Source organism: Perognathus longimembris, chromosome 8 (genome assembly GCF_023159225.1).
Source record: "Perognathus longimembris pacificus isolate PPM17 chromosome 8, ASM2315922v1, whole genome shotgun sequence".
NCBI lineage: Eukaryota > Metazoa > Chordata > Mammalia > Rodentia > Heteromyidae > Perognathus > Perognathus longimembris.
Genome location: NC_063168.1, coordinates 60,420,848 through 60,438,996, shown reverse-complemented (window position 1 = coordinate 60,438,996; position 18,149 = coordinate 60,420,848). Strand labels below are relative to the sequence as shown.

General features: G+C 38.6%; 1 protein-coding gene across 1 annotated transcript in view; it reads left to right on the top strand.

Annotated features, from left to right (window-relative positions):
* Babam2 (BRISC and BRCA1 A complex member 2) overlaps positions 1–18,149 on the top strand; it is a 400,816-nt gene that overhangs the window by 33,365 nt on the left and 349,302 nt on the right. Inside the window, exon 3 of the mRNA XM_048353209.1 lies at positions 7,409–7,485. Within this exon, the coding sequence (XP_048209166.1) occupies positions 7,409–7,485 (77 nt within the window). The remainder of the gene's footprint in view (positions 1–7,408; positions 7,486–18,149) is intronic.

Here is an 18,149-nt window from a genome sequence, read left to right as displayed (position 1 = left end):
TAGACCAAAGGGATAGGGAGTCTTTGTTTGAGGGATTTTAACAAAGGGTCAGTTGGGAAGAGTCTGAACAAGTTTTGGCTGGCAAGTTTCACAGACAAAGGGAGGAAGGGTTGGAAGGGTTTAGCAAAGCAAGCCTCTGGAAAAAGAACTTGGAACCAGATAAGTAAAAATGGAGTCTTACAAAGGACTATAATACACTTTGATAGAAAAGACCATTTCCTACAGTTGGTAATCTGACAAAGGCTATTAAAAAAAACCAAAACCCTATATCACCATCATACTTAATAGCAAAATATCAAACACAAAGATCAGCCTACCTCAGCCTCCTGAGAGCTAGTATTACAGGCATGCACTGCCACCCCCGCTTACAAAGGGAATTGTTAATAACATCAAATGAAGCCATTTACTGTAGTACTTTACTACAGAAATTACAGTTATCCATATATAACAATAAAATACTAACTGCCCTTTACAGGAGGAAAGAATGTAGGCTGATTTACTGATGAGTCTTTTTTGATTCAAAAATAAATAAAATAAAAGAAAAAGATGGGCACTGTTTCCTAGCTATGTGACATTAGGGTCCACTTTCAAGGCTGGCCTGAGCAGAAAAAAGTTTCAGATACCCATCCTACAAAGAGATGGATGTGATGGTTTCTTTTCTCTAAGTAGCTACCCAAGGAGGATTGAAACTAATGAGACTGTATGTCAAAAGTAATGAGCAGAAACTAGGAATAGAGGTATTGCTGTATTGTAAGTGTGCTAGTTTAGTAAGTATAGGCTGAGTTCAAACTCCGGTATTGTGGAAGAATGAAAAAGTTAAACAAAAGTTAGAGTTACTTCTGCTTGCATAATATTATTGCATATTTAATACATAAATATTTTCAAGTTAAGTTGAAAAACGGTAAAAGCATAGCTCTTTATCCAAAACCTCTTTTTGCACTCGAATATAAGATACCTTTCTTATTCTTTTTTTTTTTTTTTGTCAGTTGCAGGGCTTGAATTCAAGGCTTGAATTGAACAAGGGCTTGAACTTTTCTGTTCAAGGCTAGATAGAGCTCTACCACTTTGAGCTGCAACCTCACTTCCTGTTTTCTGGTGGTTAGTTGGAGATGAGAGTCTTAGGTACTTTCCTGCCTGGGCTGACTTTGAACTGCGATCCTCAAGTCTCAGCCTCCTGAGTAGCTAAGATTATAGGTGTGAGCCACTGGTGGCCTGCTGGAATATTGGCTTTTTAAACCTTGTATTTAGCTATGTGTGTGCCATTATTAAAATATGATTTTAATGAAGCCAGTAGCTTTTTCATTCTTGTATAATAAGGAAATGTCTTTTTAGATCAGTGGTAGGAAATATTTTTTTTTTTCTGCCAAGGGCCATTTGGATATTTATAATAGCATTTGAAGGCCTAGATTTAGTGAATTTTGCTTTGAAGACAGCTCCTCAATTTATTGAGTTTTGAGTTCTGCCTGTGGTTACCTTGGCAAGGCCAGACTCAATGATTTCATGGACCTTATACAGCCCCAGGGCTGGACGTTCCCCACCCCTGTTCTGGAAGAATGAATTTCCCTGTTCTGTTAGTTATCTGTGATGAATTGTGACTGCAGCTTCATGGGAGAACCACCCAGTTCAGTCATTCTCCAAATCCTTACCCAGAGATCACTGAGGGATAGAGCTTTAGAAATGTGAAACCTTCAGTGGTGGAGTGCTTGCCTAGTTTGTGTGAGGTCTGTACCCCTCACACCCTACCCCAAAAGAAAACAAATGTGAAAAAACTTGGTGATATTACAGTGTAAAGACTTCATATGCATTACTTTGAAAATTCTTATCAGCAAATCACCCTGCATTCCTTCTACCCCTCCCCCCACTGGGACTTGAACTCGGTATCTGATGCTTTTACTCATTAGGTGGCGCTCTACCACCTGAGCCATGCCTCTAGCCCCCATTCTTTTCTTCTTGAAAAGGAATGGATTATTTTAGAAGATAAAGGTAAAAATCTGGCCATCATAACCATGTGTCTCTATTCAAATATAGAAAAGACACGCTTTAAAATATTTTTATAATTGTAAAATAGTTCATATTCATTACAAAATCAAAACATGCAGAGAGGTAATTGAAGAAAGTTGTAGCAACTCTGGTCCTAATACATGTTGCTGACTCTCCTGCAATCTACTTAAGTAGGTAAACACACAACTCTTTTTTTTCTGCAAGTAAAATCAAATCATTCATGATGTCTTTTCAGTCTTTTTAGCCTATTCTTGCTCTAGCATGTGCTTTGCCACTGAGCTGCCTATACTATTTTCTAATAACCAGATAAATGAATGCTGTCTTTGAGTGCAACTTGAATTTTCATAATAAAATGAAGAAACATGACTAAACCCAATTTTAAATTTAAAAAATTTAAGAAGCAATTTGATCTTGAAAGAACCATTAAGTCTATGACATTAACTTTGTTCTCATAGTCCTGTTTCTCCTAGGAACTATGAAAGATAGAGGATAACAGATACTTCCTTTCATTTCTTCACCATTTGTTGGAAGAGATGCTTAGGGCTGCTCAGGCTGCTGAGGAGAGAGACCAGTTGATGGTAGCTTTGCGCTATCACCGGGAACAGTTGGGCTGGCCCCAAAGTTGTGTATTTGTTCAGCAAATCAGACGCTCTCAGCTAATGAGATAATACAGATTCACTTGAATGTGCTCTTGGAGTAGTACCCTTTCCCTCCACCCTCCATCCTACATTAAGTGATCTTTTCAAGAGCGTACAACAATCTAAGGCAAGACTCTCCCTAGTCTAACCTACCTATCAGCTTGGCTGTGTTTCCACACAAGACTTGTTTATCATCTCATTCTTTGCACTCTTGATATCCCATCTTCCTGAGCTCTTTCCTCTCCTACTAGTGTCCATACATCAACCTTCCCACTACTTCTATCCTAGCTAAGGTGTCCTTACCTCTCTTGCCTTGTATGGTCTCCTATCTGACCGTATTATTTTACTTCTTATAGTTATTTTACATAGTATAGGCCCAGTAATCATTTAAAAACAGAATCAGTGACTCTTCTGCTTAGAACCCTCCCCTCAGCTTGGCATAAAATTGAATTGACTCTGCCTGCAAACCCTGCATTGTCTCCTGTCTTCCCCATAGTCTCAGCTTTTGTGTTCTTTCTCCACTCACTCTGCCCTGTTGCAATTGCCCAGATACGTACAGATTTCCTCTCCAGGTACATCAAGCCTGTTCTTGCTTTCACGCCTTTGCACCTTCTGTTTCCTCTGCTTGGAATGTTCTTTCCCACAACTTTGAGTGGTTGGCCCCTTTGTGTTATTCCGATTTCATTTTCACCTTTTCTTGAAGTCCTCCTTGATTTCCCAGTTTTTTTTTTGCCAATCCTGGGCCTTGGACTCAGGTCCTGAGCACTGTCCCTGGCTTCCTTTTGCTCAAGGCTAGCACTCTGCCACTTGAGCCACAGCGCCACTTCTGGCCATTTTCCATATATGTGGTACTGGGGAATTGAACCCAGGGCTTCATGTATACGAGGCAGGCACTCTTGCCACTAGGCCATATTCCCAGCCCGATTTCCCAGTTTTTAAAGTGGCTCCTGGATTTAACAATCTTAGGTCGTCTTTATGCATTTATCTTTTGTTTATTGTGTCCCTTAGGCCGCCCCCCCTCCCTGCCTAAGTACCATGAGACTAGATTTTTGTCTGCTTGTCAGTGCTGCATTCCTAATACCTACAATGCTCAGTAATGCTTAGTAACCCTTAACTAAGTGGAAAAATGCTGCAAACAGTGAATGAATCACTCAGGTAGGGAAATATACTTCTTTTGGCCAGTCCTGGGTTTTGAACTCAGGGTCTGGGCATGGTCTCTGAGCTTTTTTTTTTTTTTTTTTTTTTTGCTCAAGGCTAGCACTCTACCACTTGAGCCACAGTGCCACTTGCAGCCTTTTCTGTTTATATGGTACTGGAATCAAACCCAGGGCTTCATGCATGCTAGACAAGCACTCTACCACTAAACCACATTCTCATCCCAGAAATATACTTTTTAAAATACCATCGGGTTGCTAGAACCAGCTGTTGTGGTAAGGAAGGAAGATGGTGATAATTTCTCAGTACTGGTAAAACATAAAACAAATGATATAAAATTAATTAATGTAAGAATTCAGAAACCAGGCAATTAAAATTACTTTATTGTTGTTTTGGAGGTAATACACAGCAGGGTTACCATTACATACATCAGGTAATAAGTACATTTCCTTCCTTTTGCACAGTATCCTTTCCCTCATTCTCTCCCATTCTCTCCCTCTCATCTTTGCCCACAAGTTGTGTGATTCACTTTCATCAATGTCCAGAGAAACCAGGAAATTTGACATAGAAGGAGTGAGTTATTCAAACAACTAGAATCAGATTAATCCTGTGGATTTCCTTTACTACTGCTAGCTTCAGTTTTTATACTAGGTAAATAGGTAATGTGGTCTTCAAACTCAAAAAACTGTGGATAGTAAATGTTATTTTTCATCATTTTGAAGCATTGTAGGTTGGATATTCTTAGTGTTGCTTGTAACAGTATTACTCTTATTAGATTAATATATATGTATTATATATGTCTTCTTGTTGTTGGTCATGGGACTTGAACTCAGGGCCTGGGTGCTGTCCCTGAGCTCTTTTGCTCAAGGATAATGCACTGCCACAGTGCCACTTCCTAATTTCTGTATTTTACAATGCTGCAATTTATGTTTCCTACAAGTTTTCTCAAATAAGGTACCACACTATAGGATAGAAAACATTTTGTAACCTTAATCTCAAAATTTCAAAGTCCAAAACTTTTTAGTGCAATTTGGATTTCACAAGTGGAAAATTTCATACCTGACATCATGTTAAAGGACAGGTGCATGAACAATATTGTCCCTTGAGGCTATGGTATTAAAAAAAAATCTATATTCAATATAAAGTGAGATTTGTGTTTATACTTGGGCCCCTCCCCTAAGATATGCCGCTATCTATATGCGCGTATTCCAAAAGATAATCTAAAATACTTCTCCCAAGCATTTTGAATGCGAAATACCCACTTTGTAGAAGGGAAATATTTTGGTACTTTTTCTTTTCTTTTGGTTCTACCTGTGGGGCTTGCTTGAGCTTTAGGTCTTTAGTGCTTGCCTGGTACTCAAGGCTGGTACTCTACCATTTGAGTCATACTCCCAGCCCTGTTGGAAGGGGTGGAGGAAGGAAATGAAGAAGGAAATATTTTATATTAGAAGGAAATAATGTATTCTTAAAATCTGTCAAATATTAAAATAACTACTGTTCAATTTGTAGCACAACTTTTTCAACTGATACTTTTTTTTTTAATCCTTGAAGATGAATCATCCACCTAGGTGATTAATGTTAAATATATCTGTTAGGTACTCCTGTATTCTCTTTCTTATGTTGAGAAATCTAATGGTAAATCTGATAAGAGGACTCAGTTTCTTTAGAACCAACATTTCTTGAGTATATTTTCGTATGACTCAAGTGACCATCTAAGGAAGTGGACTATTTATTCAAACTATTATTTCTTTTCTTTTTTTGGGGGGGGGGAGGGCCAGTCCTGGGCTTGGACTCAGGGCCTGAGCACTGTCCCTGGCTTCTTTTTGCTCAAGGCTAGCACTCTGCCACTTGAGCCACAGCGCCACTTCTGGCCATTTTCTGTATATGTGGTGCTGGGGAATTGAATCCAGGGCCTCATGTATACGAGGCAAGCACTCTTGCCACTAGGCCATATCCCCAGCCCTCAAACTATTATTTCTATCCATTAAACTACCTTTGTAGGTTCATTCTCAGAATTGCTTCAGTCCAGTTTTGGAATTATAAAGGTAAATTAGCCTCCATGTTTTACTTTATAAATCAATAACCTTTCTTTTAAAAAGTGAACTTAAGATTCTTAACTTCTTAAGTTCATTTCATGTTAGTGTCTTGTAACTTGAGGCCCGTACCATTGTGTAACAGTCAAAATTATGACTTGTAAGATCATACAACATCTTGTAAAATAAATATTATATGAAGAAAGAACATTGTAGAACTTTTTAAAGTAATTAAGAAAAAAAATGTTGAAACCTAGGTGACTAATTCACCCTCCCCCCCTTTCATTTGCATTTTACCTGAAATCTAATATGATGCATTTGGGCTCTTGCAAGATGAAAGAGTTTCATTGCTAAAACTAAGGAAGCAGTGTACCTTTATGAAAAGAAAGAAAACCATCTGGTACCAGAAAAACGCCAAAAACGGGCTCTTTTCTCTATGAACAGAATGGAAGCAAAGAGCCTATGTATAAAATATGACTGTAGAATTACTCTTTTATAATTCTTGGCATCAAAGACTGGAGATTTGTTTTGGATTATATGTGAAGTTTTGTTTTGCTTAATTTTTTGATCCTGGGGTTTGAACTCAGTTTGGGTGTTGTTTCTAAGGTTCTTTTGCTCAAGTCTAGTGCTCTACCCATGAGCCACAGTTCTTTACTTCCAGCTTTTTTTGTGTAGCTTAGTGAAGATAGACTCTCACAGACTTTCTTGCCTGGGTTGGTTGTGAACTGTGGTTTGCAGATCTTAGCCTCCTGAGTAGCTAGGATTACAGGCATGAACCACTGGTGCCCAGCTGATAGATGTAGGTTTTTTTTTTCTTTTGTGCCAGTCCTGGGCTTTGGACTCAGGGCCTGAACACTGTCCCTGGCTTCTTTTTGCTCAAGGCTAGCACTCTGCCACTTGAGCCATAGTGCCACTTCCAGCTTTTTCTGTATATGTGGTGCTGAGGAATTGAACCTAGGGCTTCATGCATGTCAGGCAAGCACTCTACCACTAAGCCATATTCCCAGCCCTGATGCATGTAGTATTAAAAGACAAGCTATATTTGGCATGATGGGGTTGAAGTACTCACTGTTGATGTTTGTTGTTGAAGGATATGTCAGTTTTATTATGACTTACATGAATTACTTATTTTAAGGACAGGCTTATTGTTTTGGCCTTCACAGGCATTGAATGTTTTTATTTTGTATTATAAGCCAGTGTTTTAATGTATTACTTGTAAAGATCAGTTTTATTTCCTTTATTAAATATTGTACATATGTAGGATTTTAGTAAGTTTTTTTTTTTTTTTTTTTTTTTGTTGTTGTTGTTGGTTGTGGCTTGAACTCTGGGCCTGGGCATTGTCCCTGAGCTCTTCAGCTCAAGACTAGTGCTCTGCCACCTGAGCCACAGCACCCTCCACTTCTGGTTTTCTGATGATTAATTGGAGATTTGGAGATGAGAGTCTCATGGCTTTTCCTGCCCAGGCTGCCTTTGAGCTATGATCCTCAGGTCTCAGCCTTCTGAGTATCTAGGATTATAGGCTTGAGCTGCTGGCTTTTACTGTGGTTTTATAATACAGTTTTTATTTTATTTTTTTCTAAGATGCATATCATTGACTCCTGGACCCAACTGTGACCGATTCAAACTCCACATACCGTATGCTGGAGAGACATTAAAATGTAAGTAAATGATAACTGTTTTTCTCAAAGTACTGATTACAGAGTTAATTTCTGGACTTTGTGGTTTAGTTTTTATTTCTGGCTGTTAAGTGTTATCTCCTGATACTGGTCAATAGCATTTGTCTTTTTTCTTATCTGTCATTCAGTCCTAGTTCTATTAAAAAGTAAATTAGAAAAAAATGTGAAAAGGAAGAGCTAAATAACAAATTACAAAAATAATAAAAGTAAATTACTTGTCAGGGAATGAGTTGTAACCAAATAGGTCTACACAGAAATTATTAATTTTTAAGCATGCACAATAATTCTTACATAACATAATTCTTATATAACATACCAATGATGATATATCATGCTTTAAAATACCTTTTTACTTGGATGCCAGTGGCTCATGCCTGAGTTCAAGCCCCAGGACAGGCACAAAAAAAACCCCAAAACGTTTTTAGGAGTATTTTAAAGGTAGAATTGGCACTGTCTACCACTGTTGCTAACCCCCTTCCAGAAACCCTGCCACCAAGAACCATTGCTACTAGTGTCTTCCTGATTGTAATCTGAACATAATCAACCTCTCTTTTTCCCTCCTTTCCCTCCCTTCCTCACTGCTTCCCTCCCTCCTTTCCTTTCCTTTCCCCCCTTCTTCCCTTTCCTCATTCCTCCATTCTTTTTGTTTGAGACAGCATCTTGCTGTGTAGCCCAGAATTGAACACTAAATCCTCCTGCCTCAGCTTTCTGAGTGCTTGGATTATAATTTTCTGCCACCATGCTCTCTTAGTCGTGGCATGGGATAGCCTCCCCCCCCCCACATACACACACACACACACACACACACACACACACACACACACACACTTTACATTCCATGGCTTCCTCTCCAAGTCTTGTTTTCTGGAGAGAACCACTTATGAAGTTTCAGTTTATTTCTTCTGGTGATAGTCTCTATTTCTCTTAGGTACTATGAATTGTCTCTGTTTCTTGACTTAAACAGTTTTAAACATTAATATCTTTTTTTTTTTTTTGGCCAGTCCTGGGCCTTGGACTCAGGGCCTGAGCACTGTCCCTGGCTTCTTCCCGCTCAAGGCTAGCACTCTGCCACTTGAGCCACAGCGCCGCTTCTGGCCGTTTTCTGTATATGTGGTGCTGGGGAATCGAACCTAGGGCCTCGTGTATCCGAGGCAGGCACTCTTGCCACTAGGCTATATCCCCAGCCCAATATCTTTTGACCTCCTGTCCTAATATATGAGGCCTCAGCCTATGTTCACTGTATCCCTTATCTCTCTCTTCTTCCTTAGAGAATTTACATCACCATCATTGCTTCTGGTGTTTGTTATTCTGTAGCTTAAAAATTTTTACTTTTACTTGTAGTGATCAACCCCAGTGCCTTCTGCATGCTAGACAAGCACGTTATCACTATACTACATTTCCAGCCAGAAAAGTTTTAACTCTCTTAACTTCATTGAAGGATCACTTTTTTTTGGGGGGGGGGGGTCAGTCCTGGGGTTTGAACTCAGAGCCTGAGCACTGTCCCTGGCTTCTTTTTGCTCAAGGCTAGCACTCTACCACTTGAGGCACAACACCACTTCTGGCTTTTTCTACATATGTGGTGCTGAGGGGTCAAACACTCTACCACTAGGCCATATTCCCAGACCCTGAAGGATCACTTTTTTTTTTTTTTTTTTTTTTGGCTAGTCCTGGGCCTTGGACTCAGGGCCTGAGCACTGTCCCTGGCTTCCTTTTGCTCAAGGCTAGCACTCTGCCACTTGAGCCACAGCGCCACTTCTGGCCGTTTTCTGTATATGTGGTGCTGGGGAATCGAACCCAGGGCCTCATGTATATGAGGCAAGCTCTCTTGCCACTAGGCCATATCCCCAGCCCCCTGAAGGATCACTTTTAAGCACTGCATTATATAGTGAAATGAATAGCCCCTTCCCCCCCCCGCCCTTCATTTTTTTCCCTGATACCAGGACTTGAACTCTGGGCCTCATGTTCTTACTTGGCTTACTTGCTTACTGCTAGTTCTCTACCACTTGAACCACACTTAATTGAAGATGGAGTCATGTGGATTTTTCTGCCTGTGTTGGCTTTCTAACTTTGATTTGTCAGATCTCAGCCTCCTAAGTAGCTAAGGTTACAGCTGTGAACTACTGGTGCCTGGCAAGTTTTAATTTTTAATTAGAGTACATTAATTGTACAAGGGGGATTTTATAATGACTTTTCCACCTATGTATACAGTATATCCCAGTCAGATTCACAGTCCTGTTCCTCTGTCTTATCCTACTCCTTAAATAAATTTCCATAGGTTTTGTTGTTCTATTTTCATAGATGCAAACAAACTAGTTTTTCATGCTCTTTCACCTTGTTTGCCTAAAACTTAAGAGTAACTCTCTGACACATAATTTACATTGTTAATGCTCAGTGCAGTCTCTATAAAGGAACAATAAATACATTATTTGGTCTTCCAAGAACAATGTTGTATTTTGGCTTTGTAACTTTAAAAGATGAAGATGTTAGCCTCTTTTTCTTTCCATTCCTCTTCATTCACCTTCTTACTTTACCCCCTGTTTTTTTTCTTTTACATTTTCATAGTTGATAATCTACTATCTGTCTTAAATTTATAGTTGTCATCATTGTTTCAGTTATAAATTACTTGAGTGATTGCTCTGTAGGTCTGCCTTTGGACAATCACCACCATGAGATTTACTTTTACTATTGTCTTGAATTTTCTCTTGTTCTGTAAATCTGTGTATTGTGGATTTTATGTATTATAAAATTATTTCTCAATTAAGGGCACATACTTATTTTGTTGGAACTTACTTTCAAATAACTCGCTTGGATTCTGTTTCTCTTCCTATTTCTAGCTTTTTGTTTTCCTCTGATCATGAAGTACCTTATTTCCAGCTTCTTGCTAGCTTCCTCATTCACAGTACTTTGCTCTTGTTTTGTGATTGTCATATCTTTTACAATCTTTCAAAGATTAAAATTTAGAGATTAAAAATTCTTTGTTTCTTGAATTATTTTTCCCAGTACATATATTTTAGTATATCATTTTCTCCCTCTTGTGTTCTGTCGGGCTCGGGTCGCCTCCCCTGGCGTGGGGATCAAGGCTCAGATACGCTTCTCACAACTCCCTCTCTTACCCTCTCCCCTGGTCACCTGGCCTGCAGGTAAGGCCAGGGTGGAGCTGGGGAGCCAGCACTGACCTCACGTGCATGTGGCCAAACGAGAATGCTTCGCCCACCTCCTTACCAGTAAAGAAAGCCAAGCATATGCAGATCTTAGAGAAGCTTCAAGAGCAATCTGATTTATTAAGGCGGGGGTAAAGGGAAATGATAGGAAGGAACGAAAGGAGACTGACCGGCCAGGACGCTGATAGGCTGTGAGCTTGTCATATGACCCCCTCATGAGCTAACGTCACTTGAAAGCGCCAGCCAGGGAGAGACTGGGGGCGCCTGGGCTGGCGAGAAGGTTGGGGGCTGGTTACAATTCCCCAGGACTGGGGGGAAGGGCGGCGTCTTGGGTACGCTCTCCAATGCCCTTCCCCCGTCAAGTCCAAAGGCTGGATCCCAACAGTGTTCTGTAGGTTTTCCTAAAATAAGAAGTTTTTAAATAGTAGCTTACCAGGAGCTCATACCTATAATCCTAGCTACTCAGGAGGCTAGATCTGAGGATCACTATTCAAAACCAGCCTGGACAGTAAAGTTTGTGAGATTCTCACCAATAACCACCAGAAAGCCAGATGTAGAGCTATGACTCAAGTGGTAGAATGCTAGTCTGAGCAGAAAAGCTCAAGGACAGCACCGGCCCTGAGTTCAAGCTCAAGGACCGGCACGCACATGAAAAATTTAGATACATTCTAGAACAATCAGTAATAATGATTAGGTGAGTAGGGTTCACAGAATGAATGACTAGTATGACAGATGTATGACCCCTATATGTGTCATATTTTTGAGTTCAGCTATTTTATTATATTTCTTCAGTGAATCTCTTGCATTTTTCCTTATAAAAACGCAATCATGCCATGTTGAGGAACTTTTAATCAATCTATTTAGTTTCATGTCTTCTTATTGTTGCCTCCCTTACTACTAGATAATTGCAAGGTTTATGGGTTTATTGGGATGGTTGTCTCTTCTTTTCCACAGCTTTACCTTTCTACAGTCTTGAGTCAGTCTACAGTCTTGAGACAAAAGGAATCCAATTTCACAAGCATCTTTGGCTCTATGAATTTACATTAGGAAGCATTTACTAATATCCCATTTTTCCTCATTACCAAAGATTTCCACAAGAAACCTAACATTCATCATATATTATTCTATCATTGTTGGCTGATATTATCATCATGTAGTAAGGACTGATTTTAGCTCATTGTATGCTTTATAACAAATGGATAAGTGACTGTGTACATACTGAGTTCGTATAGTAAAATGAGTTAAGATTTAGATCTAAGCAGTCCATACCCAATTGACAGAACAAAGGTAAACTACCTATATAAGTTCATTGAATTGGAAGGATATATTCTATTTTCAGGACAGCTTTCTAAAGGTTGTTGGTCATATGCGAAAGGTTTGTATTAATTCTGGGGTGTGGACTTAGGAGCAGAGTCAGGAGATTTGTTTTCCATTTTTTTTTTTTTTTTTGGCCAGTCCTGGGGCTTGGACTCAGGGCCTGAGCACTGTCCCTGGCTTCTTCTTGCTCAAGGCTATCACTCTGCCACTTGAGCCACTGCGCCACTTCTGGCCATTTTCTGTATATGTGGTGCTGGGGAATTGAACCCAGGGCCTCATGTATACGAGGCAAGCACTGTTGCCACTAGGCCATATCCCTAGCCCCCAGAGTCAGGAGATTTTACTCAACAGATTTCAGAGAAATGTTTTAATGTATAAACTTCCTGTAGGTTTTAGGAAAGTATAGTGTTTAGCATGGCATTTGGCCTCTTGTCTTAAAAGTTTAACTGTCAAATTTATATCCTCTGGAGTTCCTCAGTGCTTTGGTATGGAGGTCAGGCCATAAACTGCATACATTTCTAGATGGGCATTGTTTGTTAAGATCTTGGCAATGTGAGATTGGCTGCAGTGCCTAATCCTTGAAATGTTAACCTCTTGGGAAGTGGAGATAGGGAGGATGAAAGTTGGAGCTTAGTCCTGGCAAAAAATTAGCAAGATCTTTTATCTCAACCAACAAGCTGGGGACCATATGTCTGTCATTCCAGCTAGGCAGGAGATATACACAGAAGGATCACAGTCCAGCTTAATTTGGGCAGAGAAACGTAACTAAAGCAAAAAGGACAGGAATATGGACCAAGTAGGAGAGAACCTGCCTAACAAGGCTCAGGCCCTATATTCAAAACCCAGTATCATAAAAAAAGACATAAAAAGTAAGTCTAATCAGTTACATGAATTATAAATCATTGTTCTCTGATTGTAAGCACTTTAGAATTTACATAAATTTAGGAAATCACAGTAAGTCCTTTGAACAATAGTTAAGACTTAAGTAAAGATCAATTGAGCCTTTATTTGACTTGTATTGTTCTACCTGTTCATATAAATTGGGTGGTATTTAGTCTATGATCATTTCAGATTTCTTTCTTTGTAACTTTTTTTTATTGCCAATCCTGGGATTTGAACTCAGGGCCTGAGCACTATCCCTGGCTTCTTTTTGTTCAAGGTTAGCACTCTACCACTTGAGTCACAGTAGCACTTCTGTTTTTTTTTTTTTTTTTTTTAATATATATGTGGTGCTGAGGAATCAAACCCAGGGCTACAAGTATGAGAGGCAAGCTCTCTACCACTAGGCCATATTCTCAGCCCTCTTTGTAATTTTACTATCTTGAAAATGATTTCAAAATTAATTCTGTTTATAATCTTTCACTAATATTTCTGGGTGGGCGTGAGTTATGGTGTGTCTATAGTAGCTGTTATGTGGAACACTATAACTCAGTAATTAGGGTAATGATCCTCTGCATAATCTGAAACTCATAGAACAAAAGACACTATATAACTAAAAGACACTATATAAACCCAGATTTGTTGTATGGAGCAAACAATTTGTATCATTAATTTATATGCATATATATGTATATATACACATATATACATATACATATACATATGCATATATATACATATATTTATTTATTTTTTGCCAGTCCTGGAGTTTGAACTCTGGGTTTAGGTGATGTCCTAGAGCTTCTTTTGCTCAAGACTAGTGCTCGACCACTTGAACCTGAGTGCTACTTCCAGCTTATTTGAGTAGTTTATTGGAGATAAGAGTCTCACAAACTTTCCTGCCCAGGCTGGCTTCAAATCGTGATAGTTAGATCTCAGCCTCCTGAGTAGCTAGGATTACAAGCATGAGCCACCGGCACCCAGATAAGTCTTGAATTTTTAAAGACATTGCTTTTCTTTCTCAGAGAACAGTGAGATCTTGCATTGCTCTACAATTATTTTACTTAATAACTTTTAGAAAAGATGAAATACTTAATGTATATTCCTATTTTTATATTTGTAGCCTTAACTCCATTATTATCTCCAAGCTCAATGACAAAGTGGTAATTATCAGAAGATTTGTCATTGACTTCAACTTTCTATAACCATTGTAACATTTATTTTTAGGTGAATAAATACCATTCTCAGTAACAAGCTTTTTTTTTTTTTGCCAGTCCTGGGGCTTAAACACAGGGCCTTCCCTGCCTTCTTTTTGCTTAAGGCTAGCACTTGAGCTACAGCATGACTTCGGGCCTTTTCTGTTCATGTGATGCTGAGGAATTGAACCCAGGGCTTCATGCATGCTAGGTAAGCACTCTACCACTAAGCCACATTCCCAGTCCCAACAACAAGCATTTTAATAAATGTGGTTGCCAGTGGCTGTAATTCTAATCCTAGCTGTAATCTGTAATCCTAGCAACTCAGGAGGCTGAGATTACCTGCGATGTGAAGCCAGCATAGCCAGGAAAGTGTATTAGATTTTTATTTGCAGCTAACTAGCAAAAAGCCAGGAGTTGAGGTATGTCTCAAGAGGTAGAGTTCTAGCCTTAAGCAAAAACGCTGAGGGATGGGCTGGGGATATGGCCTAGTGGCAAGAGTGCTTGCCTCGTATACATGAGGCCCTGGGTTCAATTCCCCAGTACCACATATACAGAAAATGGCCAGAAGTGGTGCTGTGGCTCAAGTGGCAGAGTGCTAGCCATGAGCAAAAAAGAAGCCAGGGACAGTGCTCAGGCCCTGAGTCCAAGCCCCAGGACTGGCCAGAAAAACAAAACAAAACAAAAAAAAACGCTGAGGGACAGTGCCTAGGCTCTGAGTTCAAGCCCCAATGCCAGTACAAAAGAAAGGTGGGGGGGAGTTAGAGACCTAGACAGAAACTTAATTTTATGACAAGGAAAATGAATAAGAATAGATTTAAGTTGTACTCTATGGTAAGTAATAGATATATCTGTTCTTTCTCTGTTTTCTTCTTAGTGAATGGTAATGACTAGCTCAGTGCTTTGTGGTCTTAAAAACTTTTCTGCAAACAATTTGTTTATCTAAAGTTTCTGGTTAAATCTAGTGAAAACTACTATATATACTTAAAACTATAATTTTGGCCATGACTAATTCAAAGTATTTGGAATTTATAGTGATTTTATTTTATAACATGAAGCTCAGTAAAGTGGAGATAGTGACTTTTTAAAAATTAAATTATATCTTTAATTCCTGGTACAGTAGAGATTAAATATTTGTGGAAGAAATGGAATGAATGCATGAATTGATGATAGTGATCAGATTTTTCATTGCTTATAAAATTATGAAAAATGTAGAGTCCTGGTACTTGTAACAGCCTTTTGCTAGCAGAAATCCAGTCTTTAGAAGTTATTATTTGAGGACTTTGTATTGGAACATTGTACTTAATGAGCACAAAGGCCACACTTTACTTTGTAGATATGGGGTTAGACACAGATTTTTCTTTATGTATCTTACTTTGCCCTCTGAAAGCAGATTTTGAAAATGGCATGTAACTAAAATTCATATTTCAGAATATTTTGTGTATTAGCAAATAGCACTATAAATCTGTTTTAGCATCTGTGGATAAAGGGAACTTTGTGTAGTTAATGATAAAAAGAATGAAAGGCAAAGGAGAGGTTATATCTTGACCTCTGAATTCATGAAATGATTCTATAGAATTACCCACATTCAAAATGAAATAATTGAAATTAAAAATGCCAGATGATGATAGTACATTAGGAACGTTGTTGTTTTTTCTTCAGCTCTTTCAATTGTGAGGAGACTGCTGCTGGCTTATAACTGCCACCGAGTTGTGTAAGTCTGTTCAAGGATAGCAGTCTGAAGGAGAAGCCTTGAACTTTACAATTGTAGAAGACACAGCTCATACTTACTTAAACAGTGGTAGGGCTGTGGATCTTCAGTGATTAAGATTCATTTGATTAAAGTGCATGTTAATGTCTAAGGCCACACTACTGAAAATACTTAGCAATGACAGCAAAATTCATAGAGAAAAAGCCATGAGTTTCATTTATTATAAACTTATAATTGCCAAAATAGACACTCTAGTTATGCTAGGTATGAATGCATATGTGTGTACATGTTATGCTAGTTATAGGTATGTTTGCGTATACATGTATATACATGTGTGTATCTTACTTAAATAGGACAGTGAGCAAGTCAGTTTTGCTTATATATTATTTCCAATCTCTAGCTTAGTGCCTGGCATTTCAAGAAGTGTAGTAAGATTTATGGAATTAAGAATGTACTTACTTTGGATCTAGCAGTAATGAGATTTGATGAGGAAGTTAAAAACCTTTATTCGCCAGGTGGCTCATGCCTGTAATCCTAGCTACTCAGAAGGCTGAGATGTGAGGTTTGTGGTTTGAAGCCAGCTGGGGCAGAAAAGTTCACATGAGACTCTTAACTACAATTAACTACTCAAAAACCAGGAGTAGAGCTGTGTGGCTAGTACTTAGAGTAGTAGCCTTGAGTAAAGAGCTCAGGGACAGTGCTCAAACCCTGAGTTTAAGGCCCATGACTGACAAAAGAAAGATCTTTATTCTGCAAATTCTTTAACACTTCATGCAACTATGAAGAGAGATTATTGAAATATTGTAAGTGACAGTGAGCAAGTCTGTGGCTAGGAAATCAGTTTGCTAACAAGTGTTTTTCAAATTCAAAATTATCTTTGGTTTAAATTTCTATATTTCATACTAACAATTTCTTTTAATCAAGGACTGTTTGGTTTAGAAGTTCCCATTGGAACAAACATAGATTAAAGAATTTATTTAGTTGTCTTTATAAGGAATCAAGATAATTTCACCGTGCCTCGGGGGTAAGAGGATAGCCAAGCCTCTCAGAGACTGAAGCAGGGATTGGCAGGCTGGCAGCCACACTACAAAGTAGCCAGTTGGCATCTGTGTCCTTTTGTGCAGTATATTTTGTTGTCACTTGGCTCACTTTACTATTCTTTTCCCAGATTTTTGTTTCTCTTTACATTGGATGAAAATGACTTCCCGAGCCCATTCCTCAGTGACATGGACAATTCAATTCTAGACTAGAAAAGAAGTCAGAAAGTCTAAATTTTGCATGAGAGGGTCTCATTGACAGCTGAGATGGAGTGACCAATTGTGATATAGTTCTGTGGCTAGGAGTTTTTGTCATGTATATCACAGGTAAGTTGCAGGCAGGTACCCAAGAGGTACCTGGTACTCTGTCTCATGAATTCTTTCTAAGAGCTTCCAGAAGACAATAGACATTTCCCTTTGTTTTTTTAAACAATAGAGCCATCCTGTTGTTTATCATCTGAGAGAAATGATGAATATTTATCAGAACCATTTGCAGCAGTGAAGAAGTCATGCTAAAAAATTATCTTTAAAGATTTTTGAAGTTGAAATACTTCCCCTTCACAAGAAAAAGCTTAAAAAATTAGATCATGATTTGGATAATACATTTCTTCCCATGTCCTCATGGAGGACATGGCAGTATAAAATTACTTTTCATTTACAAGGAATGCATTTCTAAATTTAAATAGATGATTTTTGGGCAGTGATTAAAACAAAATGAAACTAATCTCAGAATGGCTATTTAAATAGAATATACTAATAAAGCAGTGGATAAACATATGAAAAGATTTTTAAAGACAAGTTGAAAATAGTGTTCCATAACTTGTTTTTCACTCCGTTTACCCAACCTAAATTTCATTTCAATACATATATATCCTTGCATGGTTTGGCAGCTGCACATGTGTGCACATGCCTATGCGCTTTCATATAATGCTTCTTTGACATCTGAGATCTATTACATATTAATCAGTGTAGTAAGCTCAGAGTATTCTTTTTTTTTTTCTTTTGGTTCATTGTTCTCTACAAACCTGCTCATATGGCACAGTATAATAACACTGTGGGCGTGGCTATGTTGGCTGGCTGTCGCACAGCTGGTAACCAAGCTTCTGGGTACCTGAAAGAGCCAGTTGTGCGTGGTATGGGAAGGTTTGTGTGTCAGCTGAAAAAGATACCAACATTACATTGATTTAATCTTATCTACAAGAATTTCATACTCTGCTTTCTTTTTTGCTATTACACCTTACTTACAGTGTCTCTCTGCAGCTGCTGGGGTGGCGGTGTTATTTCATGAAAAAAAAATCTCTTTACTGTTTGAAATGATTAACTTGTTTGAAAAATGTTAATGAAG